Genomic DNA, 13,066 nt, shown 5'->3' with positions numbered 1-13,066 from the left:
CCATTACTCTCACTCAGTACCATCAATAGCTAGCGTTACAACACGATGTCGATCGACTTTTTGTTTTTTTTTTTGATGAAATCGACGCGGCCGATTTCTGTTTCCAACACGACGGTGCGCCGCCTTCTGTTTCACGTCAAAGTTACCATCATTGCTCGAGAATATTTTCTCTATGTATTATACATATATATTAACGATTTCGAGCCCCAAACCACCAAATAGCAGTCACACACTCAAACTACTCGGCTACCACGATCCATACATATGTATAGATAGTAAATTGTGGCTACTTACCTCTATGCCTGTATTAATTTTTGGTTTGTTTCATTATACTACTCATCTCCACATACTCGAAAGCCCCTCAGCCGGTGTTCGTACTTACATTTATGGTTATATGTATCGGCTCTTGACACGCTTGCGCCGCCGTATGACGGGCGCGGGAGTCGAGTCGCCCAGCACACAAGTGATCTGCAATTGTTCATATACATTTTCCTAATTCGCATTGACATTCGCTTTGTATGTAGGTGTTGTGACAAGTGTCAGTAATCGTACGTTTCATTTTCCAACCCTCTTCACTGCATTCCATTCATCAAAACTTTGCATACACACAAACACATACACGCACATACATGTATATTTATATTTGTTGTTGTTGACTTATTGTTTGTTTATTAGACATCATGTGTTGTTGTACTGCATATGTACAGCCATACACACAAACCTCTTCTCTGTCAGATCTTTTTTGTTGTTATTAAGACATTTTCTGAAGACTGTAATCATTTCCAAAGCACTCTGACAATTGAATGCGGCGCCACAACCCTCCATACCTTAACTAACTGTATATAGATGACTTCTTATCTTTTACTCTCTTTGAACTCTTCAAAGCTCATTTTTTGCAGTAGTAATAGCGCCGGACGATCGCCGTTGACTTTTGGTGACATTTTTTGTATTACTCTCCTACATATAAAAATCATTTGTTTGGTCTTTGTTATGTGTCTCTATATATTTGTGTTCGTTAGCTTTTTGTCACTCAGTCAAATCGAAATTTTAGTCTTTTGTTTCTAATGGCGCTCTCGCTCTATTTGCTGCATTCTCTCTCCCTACTTCATTACTTGCGTACACATTGTACCTCATTTGTTGGGTTCAAATCTCCTATTTTCTCTCCTATTGCTCTGTTATTCTCTTCACTCCTGATTAAATTACCTCTTTGCAACACTTTCCTTTTTATCAATAAAGAATTCCGTGCTTTCTTCAATAGTTCAGACTTTGAAATCCAAATCGAAAGACCATAAAACTTCGATGAATGAATTTCTCTGTTGGTATGCGGTTTCGCTTGTCATTTCCGAGAATCTTTAGTGACTGTAACAATTTAGATATCTAATTAGTAAGCTCTAAGCTCTAACTTTTGTTCGATCTATAAGTTTTCATTCAGTCTAATCTTTCATAAAGTCACAGTATTCGAATTATCGTTGAAATTTTACTTACGATCTCAAAAGCTTTCAAGTGTGTTAGCATTTTAGAAATAAAATCTTTCATGGACCGATAACCGCTTGTAAAAATCCTCTCGTTATGACCGTTCAAACAGCCTGTCTCTTGTGAAGCGCTTGAGAGACAGCTCTGTTGTTATAGTGCAAATAAGGTCTGAATACCGCCGACTCTGAGAAAACAACCAGAAGCAGCTCCATAGTATTGTCGTTAAATATAGTGGAAAAGATATTAAAGGGCACGCCTAGAAAAACGATTGGGTTATACCTTTAAAATAACATACTAAAATTTTAAATCGATATCTCAAATAGCTTTTAAGTTACCACCTTCTAAAGTGTAACGGTTCAGTTCAATCAGCTCCATTAGTTTATTTTGGAACGCATTTTTTCTCAAAACGTGATTTTTCAAATTTACTTGTGTGATTACAAGTATATGCTGACAAATGATCCGATCACTATCAAATTTTTTCTCCAAGTTCAGTATACAGTTCTCCATACAATGACCAAAGATGACCAAAATTTGCGATAAAATTCAAAAAATTTTTTTAAAGCGCCGTCCGTAGATCACTGTACGAACTATATCTTCTAAAAATTTTTTTTACGTTTCATGCAGAACGTTCATTAAATTGGTATCAGTGCGGTTATAAATTGGCATGTTGTGCTCGCGTTCGCCTTCCACAGTACAACTACTCCTTCCAACTTCTAACGGCACCGCTCGATAACGCAACTCTATTCCACCCACTCTTGAGTTAATTTTTTTGATTTTTTCTTTTAATCTAATATTGAGCGCAAGCGGATGATTTCATTTTAATTACATTAATATAAGGGCTTCTTTTAATAAATGTAGGCTCTTATTGAAATATCGCGTGGTTGTTCTTATCTCAACGTAAATAAAGTAGAATCGATTGATAAGATCAAGTGGTCAATTATACCTGACGGTGTATTGTGATTTATAAGCGATTCAAACAAAGTTGAAATCGACTTTCTCCAATAACAAATGGTATTATTAAATCAATCATAAACAATCGACGGTAATATACATGTAATCTACGTTCTGATATTTCTTTACCAGCGTTAGTAAGGATTTAGTTGTCAAAAGCTGTTATATCTTGTTGAGAATTAATGCTTTTAAATATATTTTAAAAGAAATTTGTTAGCAAGCGAAAATAAAGTTGTAATTGTTATTAGCAGCGTCGGGTATTCTGTGATGTCACTTTAAAAATCACAGAGCTATATAAACGTCCGGATGACGTACAATATTCATATATCGCGAATAATATAATTGCAGATTTTGATGGTAGTGGTTATTTAATTTGGAAATTAATTACGAGTCGTTCTTATTTAAAGCACAATTAAAATTTCTGTCGATCTATGCCCTGTAATTTTCTGTATATTGCTTATTCTTGGATTTACATCAGCCAGTAAGGTTGCATGGGTTTCACGGCTTCTAAAAATATATTTTTTATTGTCTTATTTGATTCTATAACATCTCTAGAATATGGTACTAAATTCTTAAGTTGATCCGAGTAATGCTTAGTTCTGGAGATGCAGCCTTGAAAAGTTGCACGCTCGATGTCAGCTATATATTGACTTAAAAAGTGAGTTTTTCTCGAAAATGTGTATTCAAAGTCGGTCATTAAGATTTCTCATGAACTACTCAACCGATCTTAATGAAATTTTACACAGGTCTTCAATATATAATTTACAAGCTATTGAAGTTGGTATTTTTTGTTCAATCACAATTATTAAATAAAAACGTCGAGAAATTTTCACTAAAATTTGCATGTTTTTGTAAAAACGTCTGCCAAAAATACAACTTTCACTTTGCCTTCCTTTTTCCTTCGTCCAGTACCTAGTTTATGGTCTTAATAAAAACACGTATTTTTTATTTTTACGTTTGATGATCCTGTCAGAAGTTCTGCTGTTAACGCGGAGGCAACTTTTTTCCGAGAGCTGCCGGAAATGACGTCATAAGGGCCGAGTTTTGCATATTTTTCTTTGACAAGAACACAAAATTTTTGTAAAAAATGCATCTTTGAAATAATAAAAAGTTTGAATAAATTTTTTAATTTTTTATATAAAAAAAAAATATTGAAAATAGGTAATTTTTTGCTCGAGCAAACCCATTTAACGCCTTAAAATCTCCATACATTTATTGAAATCACGGCGTATACCCATACAATGAGTAGAAAGAGAAGCTCAAACAATTTTTAATAAAAGTGAAATAAAATACTAAGTACATTTTTATCTGAAATTAACGGAATATATTACTCCGCTAATTGAAAAAGACGCATGTACTCGATATGAAAGGAAACCGATATAACTACACTATTTTAGTGTTATTTTAAGTTATATGTGTGTTGCTATTTCTTACTTCAGCTACATAGGTACTGTTATATGTAATGTTGAATCATACCCTTTATTCTGTTCGTCAGTGCGAAATTACTCAGTAAGGTCAGGTGACATGATCATGTGACAAGCATCCTTAACATTTGACGTGATGGGTTTGCAATGAAAAAAGAGTGCGCCTATTCAATTTCTCCTAGTTTAAATAGCACTTAGCATTCAACAGGAGATTTTTGTGGATTGCTGCAAAAACCACTTTGAGAAAATACGACCCTGATATGATGGTTAACGACATCTGTACAAATAATCATCAGTTTCTCTTTATTTATATATAGTCACAAGCGTTTGAAAAAATTCGTAAAAAGAGCAAAATTCGACGGATGACCCTTTACAATCTTGGCTCTAAAGTAACGGTACTGGCAAAATAGTTTTAGAGTCACCAGAATTTCGAATTGTTGAGCCGTGCACCATTTAGTCTTAATTTTAGAGCAAATCACAGCTCTTTCTCCCCCATATACAAAACTTAAAACGTGGTCTACGATTTACGACGCCAAAAGAAGCGGTTGATGACTTCAAAATTTAAAAATTGGTCCATTGTTATAAAAGTAACACGTTTAAAACAGATTTGATATATTGTTAATATTAGCCTCTACGAATATGAACCGGTATTACATAGTATAATTCTCCAACATTTTTACATAGATGATTCCTGATTTTTATACGCTGAATAGCCATGTCCATCTGCCTGTATATACGCGAACTAGTCCCTCAGTTTTTCAGCTATCGTTTGGCCACGTCCTTTTCTCCATAATCAACTGCCCATTGGTCGGAATAGCCGATATCGAACCATTGTTTCATATATCGGTCATACCAACTGATCATTCGAAATCAAGTCATTGTATGGAAAACTTCTTTATTTGACAAGATATCTTCACGAAATTTGGTGCAGATTATTATCCAAGGCAACGAAATGTACCTGGGAAGTGTATTATGGCTTCGGTCTGACCGAAGTTAACGTTGTTTTCCTATTTTGATAAATTATCTAAGGATACTAAAGCTACTTTCCAGAAATTTCATAGTTTGTTCCCTCCTTTGCTAAGCATCTAAGTAATATAAAATTTCAATTATTTTATTTTTATTTTTATTTTATTCATATTTATTTTTATTATTAGTTTACAGTAAGCAATACAATATTAATATGGTTTGTTTTACTTTCAAACATTTTTTAATACAATTCGTTTTTAATAATTATAATTTAACTATTGTTTTTAACAATTTACATACAAACATTATTATTGTCAATCGTTTTTCTATATTTGCTGCCAGTGCAAAAAGTTATCTTTATGTGTAAGCGGCAAAATCTTGCCATTTTTATAATTCTATAAATTATTTGAGACGTAAAGAAAAATAAAAGTTGCTATTTTTTTAAAATTTGTAAATATGGCGGTCAAAATTTTTGAATTCTTTATACTTAATAACAAAAAAAAAAATTATGAAAAAACTATTTTTCGGCTAACAGCCGTTTAAGGTGTCTGTTAACGGTTGCTTGAACTAATTTTGCCTGGCAATGGCGTTGTGAACGAACAAAAAAAAAATAATAAAAATTTAACGAAAAATCCTATACAATGCGTGACAACTATTTACAGTTTTCTTAAATTATTTTTTATTTGCTCTCGTTTGCTGTTTAAAGCAGTGTGCTTTGTTTTTTCTTTCACTTTGTGTCTTTCGGTGTGTGTGTGTGTAATTTGTTCTTGTTTTTTAATAAAATTATTTTAAAGTTGAAAGTAAAAATTTAACTTAAAGTAGTGACTATACATTTCGATTTTTTTTGTATGCTTCGTTTATATTTTTCTATATATAAAGTTTTTCTTTTTATTCAAATTAATGCAACGCAAGCTTTTCAAAAGTCACACGCTCACCACGGCTGTGCGAATTCGCCGCAAAAGCGCATAACCAAAATTTCGCTGCAAAGTTGTGCGCGCTTGCGGTGAGTGGCTCAGTGTTGCCAGCGTGTGTTTTAAGTTTAGGCGCGCATATATATTTTTAAATTTTTTATTTATTTATTTATTTTTTTTTTTAATGTTTTTAGCTGTGTTTTAGTATACTTTTCATATATAGTACATATGTATATCGCGATTTTTTATTCAATTATTTTAACTTAAAGTTTGCTTCTCACTGCTTACGCATTTTGCAATCACAACAAGCATACAAAATATTATAAATTATTAAAAACGATAAAAAAACGAAAAATTTAAATAAAAAATATAATAATTATTATTACTTTAACGCACTTGACTAACACGCTTTTGTTAATTTAAATATGTTAATTAGTTATTTAATACAAAAAAGTTAATAATACGCATTAAATATATAATCGTTTATATATAATAATAATATTAAAATTATTTAAGCAAATCCTCCATTAGTCGCTTTTTGGGGAGTAGGAAGATATATTAAATAGCAAAAAATATATATGTTTATTTAAAATGAATTGTTTTCTTCTCTTAGGCAGCTATATGGTTGTTGCTTTTTATCTTACGCCTCAAAATTTAGATGTAAATTGTTTACATCGAAAATTACGTGGCAAAGGCAGTGCAGGTGCATCTTCTTCTCTATTTTTACAAACGCTATTCGCGCACTTTCTCCAGTTTCATGAATTTTTACTAATTGTGTGTGTTAGCACAAAGTACAGTTTGTTTGATTTATTTGTGAAATAAAAATAAATAAACATTTTTAATGCTTGATTTGTGTTTGAAATTTCGATTTTCGTTTTAAATTTTAAATTTCGTAAATTTTGTCGAAGAGTTGCCACCTGTTTATTTGTTATTATTTTGTAAGCGTCTTTTCTGCACACTGCCTTGCTGCCTGTGCAATGGAGTATTTTTGTTTTTTACAAATTCTCTGCTTATTTCGTCTCTAAGGGCAGTTTCTTGTTTACTTCATTTAAAATTATAGGAAAGGCGTTTATATATGGTACCTACATACATAATCATATATGTAACTATTTACTTAGTTTGAGTGCAGTTGTTTTTTTTCTATAATACATGTGCATAATATAGAGCTTTAGTGTCGAAGTACCCCACCACCTACACAGTTCTTCTATATATTATATATGTAACTACTTTCGTTTCGTTTTATAGGAAGACAAATCTCTCACTTAATTGCTAATATATAGGTAGTTTGTATAGGTAAGTGGCAGCGCAATTGCATTATTGCGTGTGTGTGTGTGTGTATTATATGTGTGTTGGTGTGTAGTTCGACTAATGAAGAAGTTGTATTGTTAGACGAGAATTCGTTCGTAGCTTCGCTAAATCTGTAAATGCTGTGGCATTCGGCCTATTTCTTGTTGAACTGTCTTTCTTTCCAAATATCTCTTCCTTTTTGCAATTATGCGTAAATGCCTTTTCGCTTTTCTTTGATCTGTTTATCCTTTAAACATAAGCAGTGTTATAGCTTTGGCAGTTATTCAATGTTATTTTGTTTTTGTTTCTAGCTACATTTTCATAAAATTGGCTTTTACTAAGAGTACTTAAAAAAAAATATAACAAAAATTGTTGTTTAAATTAAATCTGTACAAAATTACTCAAATAAAAAATATTCTCTTTTTTCTTGCATTTTTCGCATACTCAGTGTTGCCACAAATTTCCAAAAGCTACTTGAAATTCTCATATTAGTTATAATACGAGCGCGTAGAAGGACGTCTAACTAACCTAGGCTACGCTCTTTAGGAATGTCATGGTGAGTTGAGAAGTAGTATCCTATATATTACATTTATTTTCAGGTTTTTAGCAAATTTTGACCATCTAGTTTTCATTTGATTTTTGTTGATTTTCAGCAATTATGCTGCTTTCTTACACTTTTGTTTTTCTTTGCACGTTTTCAAATATTTTCAGCAAATAGCTGCTCTCATTATATAATATGCTTAAGTATTTCTCTCAACTTTTTGCACATGTTTCTCAAATATTATTTACTCTTCAATTTCTATACATTGTTTGTTTTTGCTTTACTAAATTCTAATTTCCTTTCATTTATTTAATTTCTTAACTAAACTATATACTATTTGCATACTTGTATTTACCCGTTTATCATTGCTTATGATAGATAATCGGGTGTAGGTTCTGGCACAGCTTCGGGATTCGCGAATAGCGGATTCGGGAACTCTGGCGGATGTGGTAGTGGCGCTAATGTTTTGGGTCGTCGACGGTAGGCCATCAGCCAACAGGAGACGGCTACAGCGACCGCTACCAACGCTAGCAAAGCGGTTATGACGAGCGCTATTATGAGACCCACCATGGAGACGCAAATGTCTTCGACGCGCTGTGCCGCAGGTTTGACTACAGAGAAAGAAAGAACCGAAAATTAGTATACCACCTACTTTTTGCTCTCTTTCATGCGCGTTCACTTACTGTTCGCATCACTGATGCCCGGCCCGCTGCGCTTTTCGAATGTCAAGATGGCATTCGATGAAATGGTTATTTCCTCGCGCAATTGACCCTCCATGCCGGTGTCGGTTGCCACCGCTGTTGTGTCGGTGGAATTATCGGCAATAGCACGACGTCTTCTACGTCCGAATGCATTGTAGCCACGACAGTTAACCGGTTGACATTTACCGAAGCAGACACGTATATTACATTGGAAGCGTATATTATCGCTCGAGGGGAATTTGAAGGCATTGAAGTTAGCCATAAGGCTGTTGGTATCGGCATTGTATTCCCATTCGCCAAAGATTGACGCATCTGTAGCGCAACCATTCTCATCGGTGACAATATACTCGTTCTCAATGTTATCCTCCATTGTTTTGGCAATGCAGGAACGTGCGAAGCCACCGTAGATTGCTGTAGAGAATTTTAGTTTATTAGTTTTGAAATTTAAATTTAACTTTTTCAAATACTCACTTGCTGGTTCCACGTCAACTTGCAGTTTCAGATTATCACCAATTTCCGCAGAGTTGATCTCTTCACCTTCGTGCGTTATGATGCGCATCTGACAGATTGGCGGCGGGCCAGTGTTGGCAATTGTGCCCGCAGTGGTTAGCATGGACACATTGAAACCCAATGTGACATTCTTTTCGCCGGTCTGGTAGACACATTTGATGTTATAAGCTTGCGCCTTATATGTAACTAATTTCGGATGTTTCTGTATGACTAGCACGAAGCTAGCAATATCCTTAACCGCCTGCATGCCGCAGCTGCCGAAGTGTACACGGAAGATTTCCGTACGCGGCACACTTTCACCAGCTAAATTCACCACGCGACGACATTCCTCATCCTTGCTATGACCCTTCACGTAGAGCACACCATTGAAACCGGGTTCGGTAATATGAATTTCAACTTGTACACCATCAGCCAGACAGCTGACTAACATATCGGGACGTGGGAAGTCTGTACGGAAGTTGGTGTGATTGCAGAAAAGCTCTGGATTGCCGGTGTAGCCGGTGATGCATTGACATTGTGCACGATGATTGATGGCATTACAGAAGGCATTTACGCCGCAAACCTTTTGCAGACAAGGATCCTCACAGGTCTTCGTACGTGTGTTGCAGAAGCGATTGTCTGCACAGTCGTCGTTCGTTTCACAGCCAGGTTGATCTTCTGCTATGCATTCGCCAGCGGGTGTGAGTCGATATCCATGATCTGTCGGACAGATACAGCGTCCACGCTCATCGATGACCATGCCACGCTCCAACGCACATACACAGCGCCCATTCTCGTCGATCTTGAAGCCTTGTTGTGGCAGGCATGGCGCGCAATATTCGTATATGTCCAAAGCAGTGCCTGGCGGGCAGACACATTGACCGTCGACATCGCGTACGAAGCCTTTCTCAATCACACACAATGAGCGTTTGTCACACTGTACGGCCGCATTGCCGGTGTAGCCTTCCAAACATTCGCAGATCATTGTACGTACTGGTACAGTATCTAAGACACGACAGTCGGCGTTAACGCCACAAGGATGTGTTGCATTGCATGGATTGACGCATTCGCCACGTATACAGGCAGTTTGGCTGGGACAGTCGCCATCGTAGCGGCAAATAGGTATGTCACGTTGCGGTTCACAGCCGTTGCGACGCGCAATAGTACCTGGTGGACAGGCACATTCCGGTTGGTGATTGTAGACCTTGCAAATTTCGTCATATGCACAGATCGCCTTCGTATCGCATGGGTTCTCACATTTGCCATTGACACACGCCTTGTCTGATGGACATTCACCGTCGGTGCGACAGCCAAGTGGTGTACAGGCGATGCGGGCATTGCCACGGAAGCCGGGCACACATTCACATATAGCGCGGTGATCAACTGCTAAACATTCGGCATTTGTTCCGCATTGCTCACCTTGGCAAACGGGCACACAGAGTTGATTGCGACAGGCGTGCGTAGATGGACAGTCCGAATTTATAGCGCATTCAATTTTGGAACATTCGAATTCAGGGTTACCGTCGTAACCTTGACGACAAGTACATACCGGTTTATGGTCTTTAATGCGACACTCAGCGTTCAAGCCACAATTGCAGGGATCGCGACAGATGCCATTTACACAGGACTTATCAGTGGCACAGTCTGAATCCGCAATACATCCGCCAACCTCGACAATTGTCTTTGTTGGTTTGCAGGTACCACTGCCGCTGCTTATGTAGCCATCGGGGCAGATGCAGATCATAGTACGTACAGGCGACGTTGGTGTCACTTCACATTGTGCAGGTCGGTTGCATGGTTCTAGAGTGAGGCAGGGATCGACACACTCATCGTTGATACATGCCAAGCGCGCTGGGCAATCTGTGTCTACTTTGCACATAGGTTGTGGTTCTGGACGGCAGTCCACGTATGGATTGCCCAGGAAGCCAGCGGGACAGCGACAGACCGCCAAATGGTTTTGCGCGCGGCACTCGGCGCGTGGTGAGCAAGTATTGTGATAAATACAAGGATTGACGCACTGTTCATTTTGACACATCTTGTCAGAGGGGCAATCATTATTAGTTAGACAACCAATGACGCGACAACGCTCGTAAGCATTACCACGATATCCACTCTTGCAGCGACACATAGCCGTATTAGATTGCACATAGCATTCGGCGTTGATACCACAAGGATCATTGACTAAGCAGGGATTAATACAGTTGCCGTTAATACAGGCCTTACCAGAATCACATTCACTATCTATGCGACAGCCAATGGTGCGACATAATGCATAGGGATTGCCTTCGTAACCGTCTTGGCAAGAGCATGTGGCGCGATGATTTTGTACTTGACAAATAGCGTTGGTGCCACAGTTGCATGGATTTCGGCACTGACGATTGATACACGCCTCTTGATCGGGACAGTCGGCATCACTACTGCATCCTGGTGGACTCTGTAGTACGATCGGTTTGCACTCACCGCGCGCATCTGGTACATATGATTCTGGGCATTCGCATACCATAGTTCGCACGGGTACGCTATCCAGTACACTGCATTTTGCGGAGCTTGCGCATGGTGAGAGTATGGTGCATGGGTTCTGACATTTACTGTCAATGCAAGCCAAGCGACTTGGACAATCGCCATCGTCACGGCAAACTGGCTCTACAGGACGACGTTCACAATAAGCATAAGGGTTACCGAGCGGCATGGTCTCGGGGCAGCGGCAAACGGCGCGATGTTGTAATGCTTGACAAATGGCATTTTGTGCGCATGGGCTATCCTGACAGGGGTTCACACATTGATTTCGTACACATGCTTGATTTGTAGCGCAATCATAGTCTGAGTGACATTCGACGCGTACGCAACGTTGGAACGGATCACCTTCCAAGCCGGCAGGACAGCGACAAGTTGCGCGATGATTACGACCAAAGCATTCAGCATTGAGGGCACACGGATCACTGATCAAACAAGGATTCACACATTCACGATTCACGCATTGTTGGTCCGATGAACATTCATCGTCCGATTGGCAGCCAATTTGCACGCAACCGAATTGTGCATTACCAGAGTAGCCAGGTTGACAGTAACAAACCGGGTGGTGATTACGCACAATGCACTCGGCATTCGGGCCGCAATTGCAAGGGTTAATACAACGTTCATTGACACATGATTCACTAAGAGAGCAATCGGAATTGGATTTGCAACCAATTGTAGAGACATCTGGCGCTGTGATATGCAGAAAAGGTAAGCAAAAAAAGTTCATAAGTGCTTGCGGTGGAAAGGAATCGTAAAAAATATACTTACGTGGTACACAAGCAACACGTGCATCGCCGGTGAAACCGCTTGGGCAACGGCATACTGGTTCTCTATTTTGTACATGGCAATAGGCACCGCGTCCGCAAGAATCTTCCACACAAGGATTTACACAGCGTTCATTTCTACAAGTCTTATCATAGGGACAGTCATCGTTCTTCGTGCATTCTGCGTTTGGTGTTTTCGGCTGTTCGTGTACGATCAATTGACACTCAACACGTGGATTGCCTTCGTAGCCGCGTGCGCATGTGCATTCGGCATAGTGATCACGTGAGCGACATTGTGCATTTACACCGCAGCGTTCCAAGCGGCAAGCGTCGATACACACACCACGTTGGCAGACTTCGGTGTTACCACATTCATCGTTGCTCTGGCAACCGCTAACTACTTCATGTTTAATTGGTACGCAATTACCCGAATTATCGGTGATCGTATCGCTGGGGCATTTGCAGATCATGGTACGCAAAGGCAGCGTATCCAATACGTGACAGGTCTGTTGTGGCGTGCAAACATGTGGTGTGGCGCAAGGATTGGCGCAACGCTGATTAATACAAGCTAATTGAGATGGACAATCAGCATCTTGTTTACATTCGGGTTCCACTTTAGTGGGTGGCTCGCGGGGTACATCGCACTGCACGAACGGGTTGCCTCTATAGCCGGGTCGGCATTCACATTGTGGCTGATGGCGTCTGCCAGTGCAAATGGCGTTCAGCGCGCAGGTGTCCTCATCACAAACCGGACGACAAACGCGATTCAAGCGATCGCAAGCCTCATGATCGGCGCAATCCTCATTGTATTGACAGTGACCGGTGATGCACGAGACAAACGGATTGCCTTGTGTGCCCGGCGGACATATGCAGACAGCTTGGTGATTTTGTGGTGTGCACTGAGCGCCAGTACCGCAACGTACCTCACCATAACTGCAAGGATTCACACAATTCTCACTGATACAAGCCTTATCGTAGGGACAGTCCGCATTTATCTTGCATTCCGCTGTAATGTGTAAAGGAAAGTCGGTTTGATTTATAG

General features: G+C 38.8%; 1 protein-coding gene and 1 long non-coding RNA gene across 22 annotated transcripts in view; one reads left to right on the top strand and one right to left on the bottom strand.

Moving 5' to 3' along the window:
* LOC118682257 (uncharacterized) overlaps positions 1–13,066 on the top strand; it is a 131,288-nt gene that overhangs the window by 23,309 nt on the left and 94,913 nt on the right. The gene's annotated exons all lie outside the window — the stretch shown is intronic.
* The window catches only part of dpy (fibrillin-like protein dumpy), a 235,231-nt gene continuing 227,119 nt past the window's right edge, over positions 4,955–13,066 (bottom strand). For all 21 annotated transcript variants that reach the window (XM_070107428.1, XM_070107446.1, XM_070107427.1 and 18 more), the window contains 4 exons: positions 12,029–13,030; positions 8,726–11,950; positions 8,237–8,665; positions 4,955–8,164 (listed from right to left, as the gene is read on the bottom strand). In XM_070107428.1, coding sequence (XP_069963529.1) covers positions 7,923–8,164; positions 8,237–8,665; positions 8,726–11,950; positions 12,029–13,030 — 4,898 coding nt within the window. In that variant the 3' untranslated portion in view covers positions 4,955–7,922. The remainder of the gene's footprint in view (positions 8,165–8,236; positions 8,666–8,725; positions 11,951–12,028; positions 13,031–13,066) is intronic.

This window comes from Bactrocera oleae, chromosome 3, assembly GCF_042242935.1.
Source record: "Bactrocera oleae isolate idBacOlea1 chromosome 3, idBacOlea1, whole genome shotgun sequence".
Lineage (NCBI taxonomy): Eukaryota > Metazoa > Arthropoda > Insecta > Diptera > Tephritidae > Bactrocera > Bactrocera oleae.
This window is presented reverse-complemented; position numbering and strand designations above follow the sequence as displayed.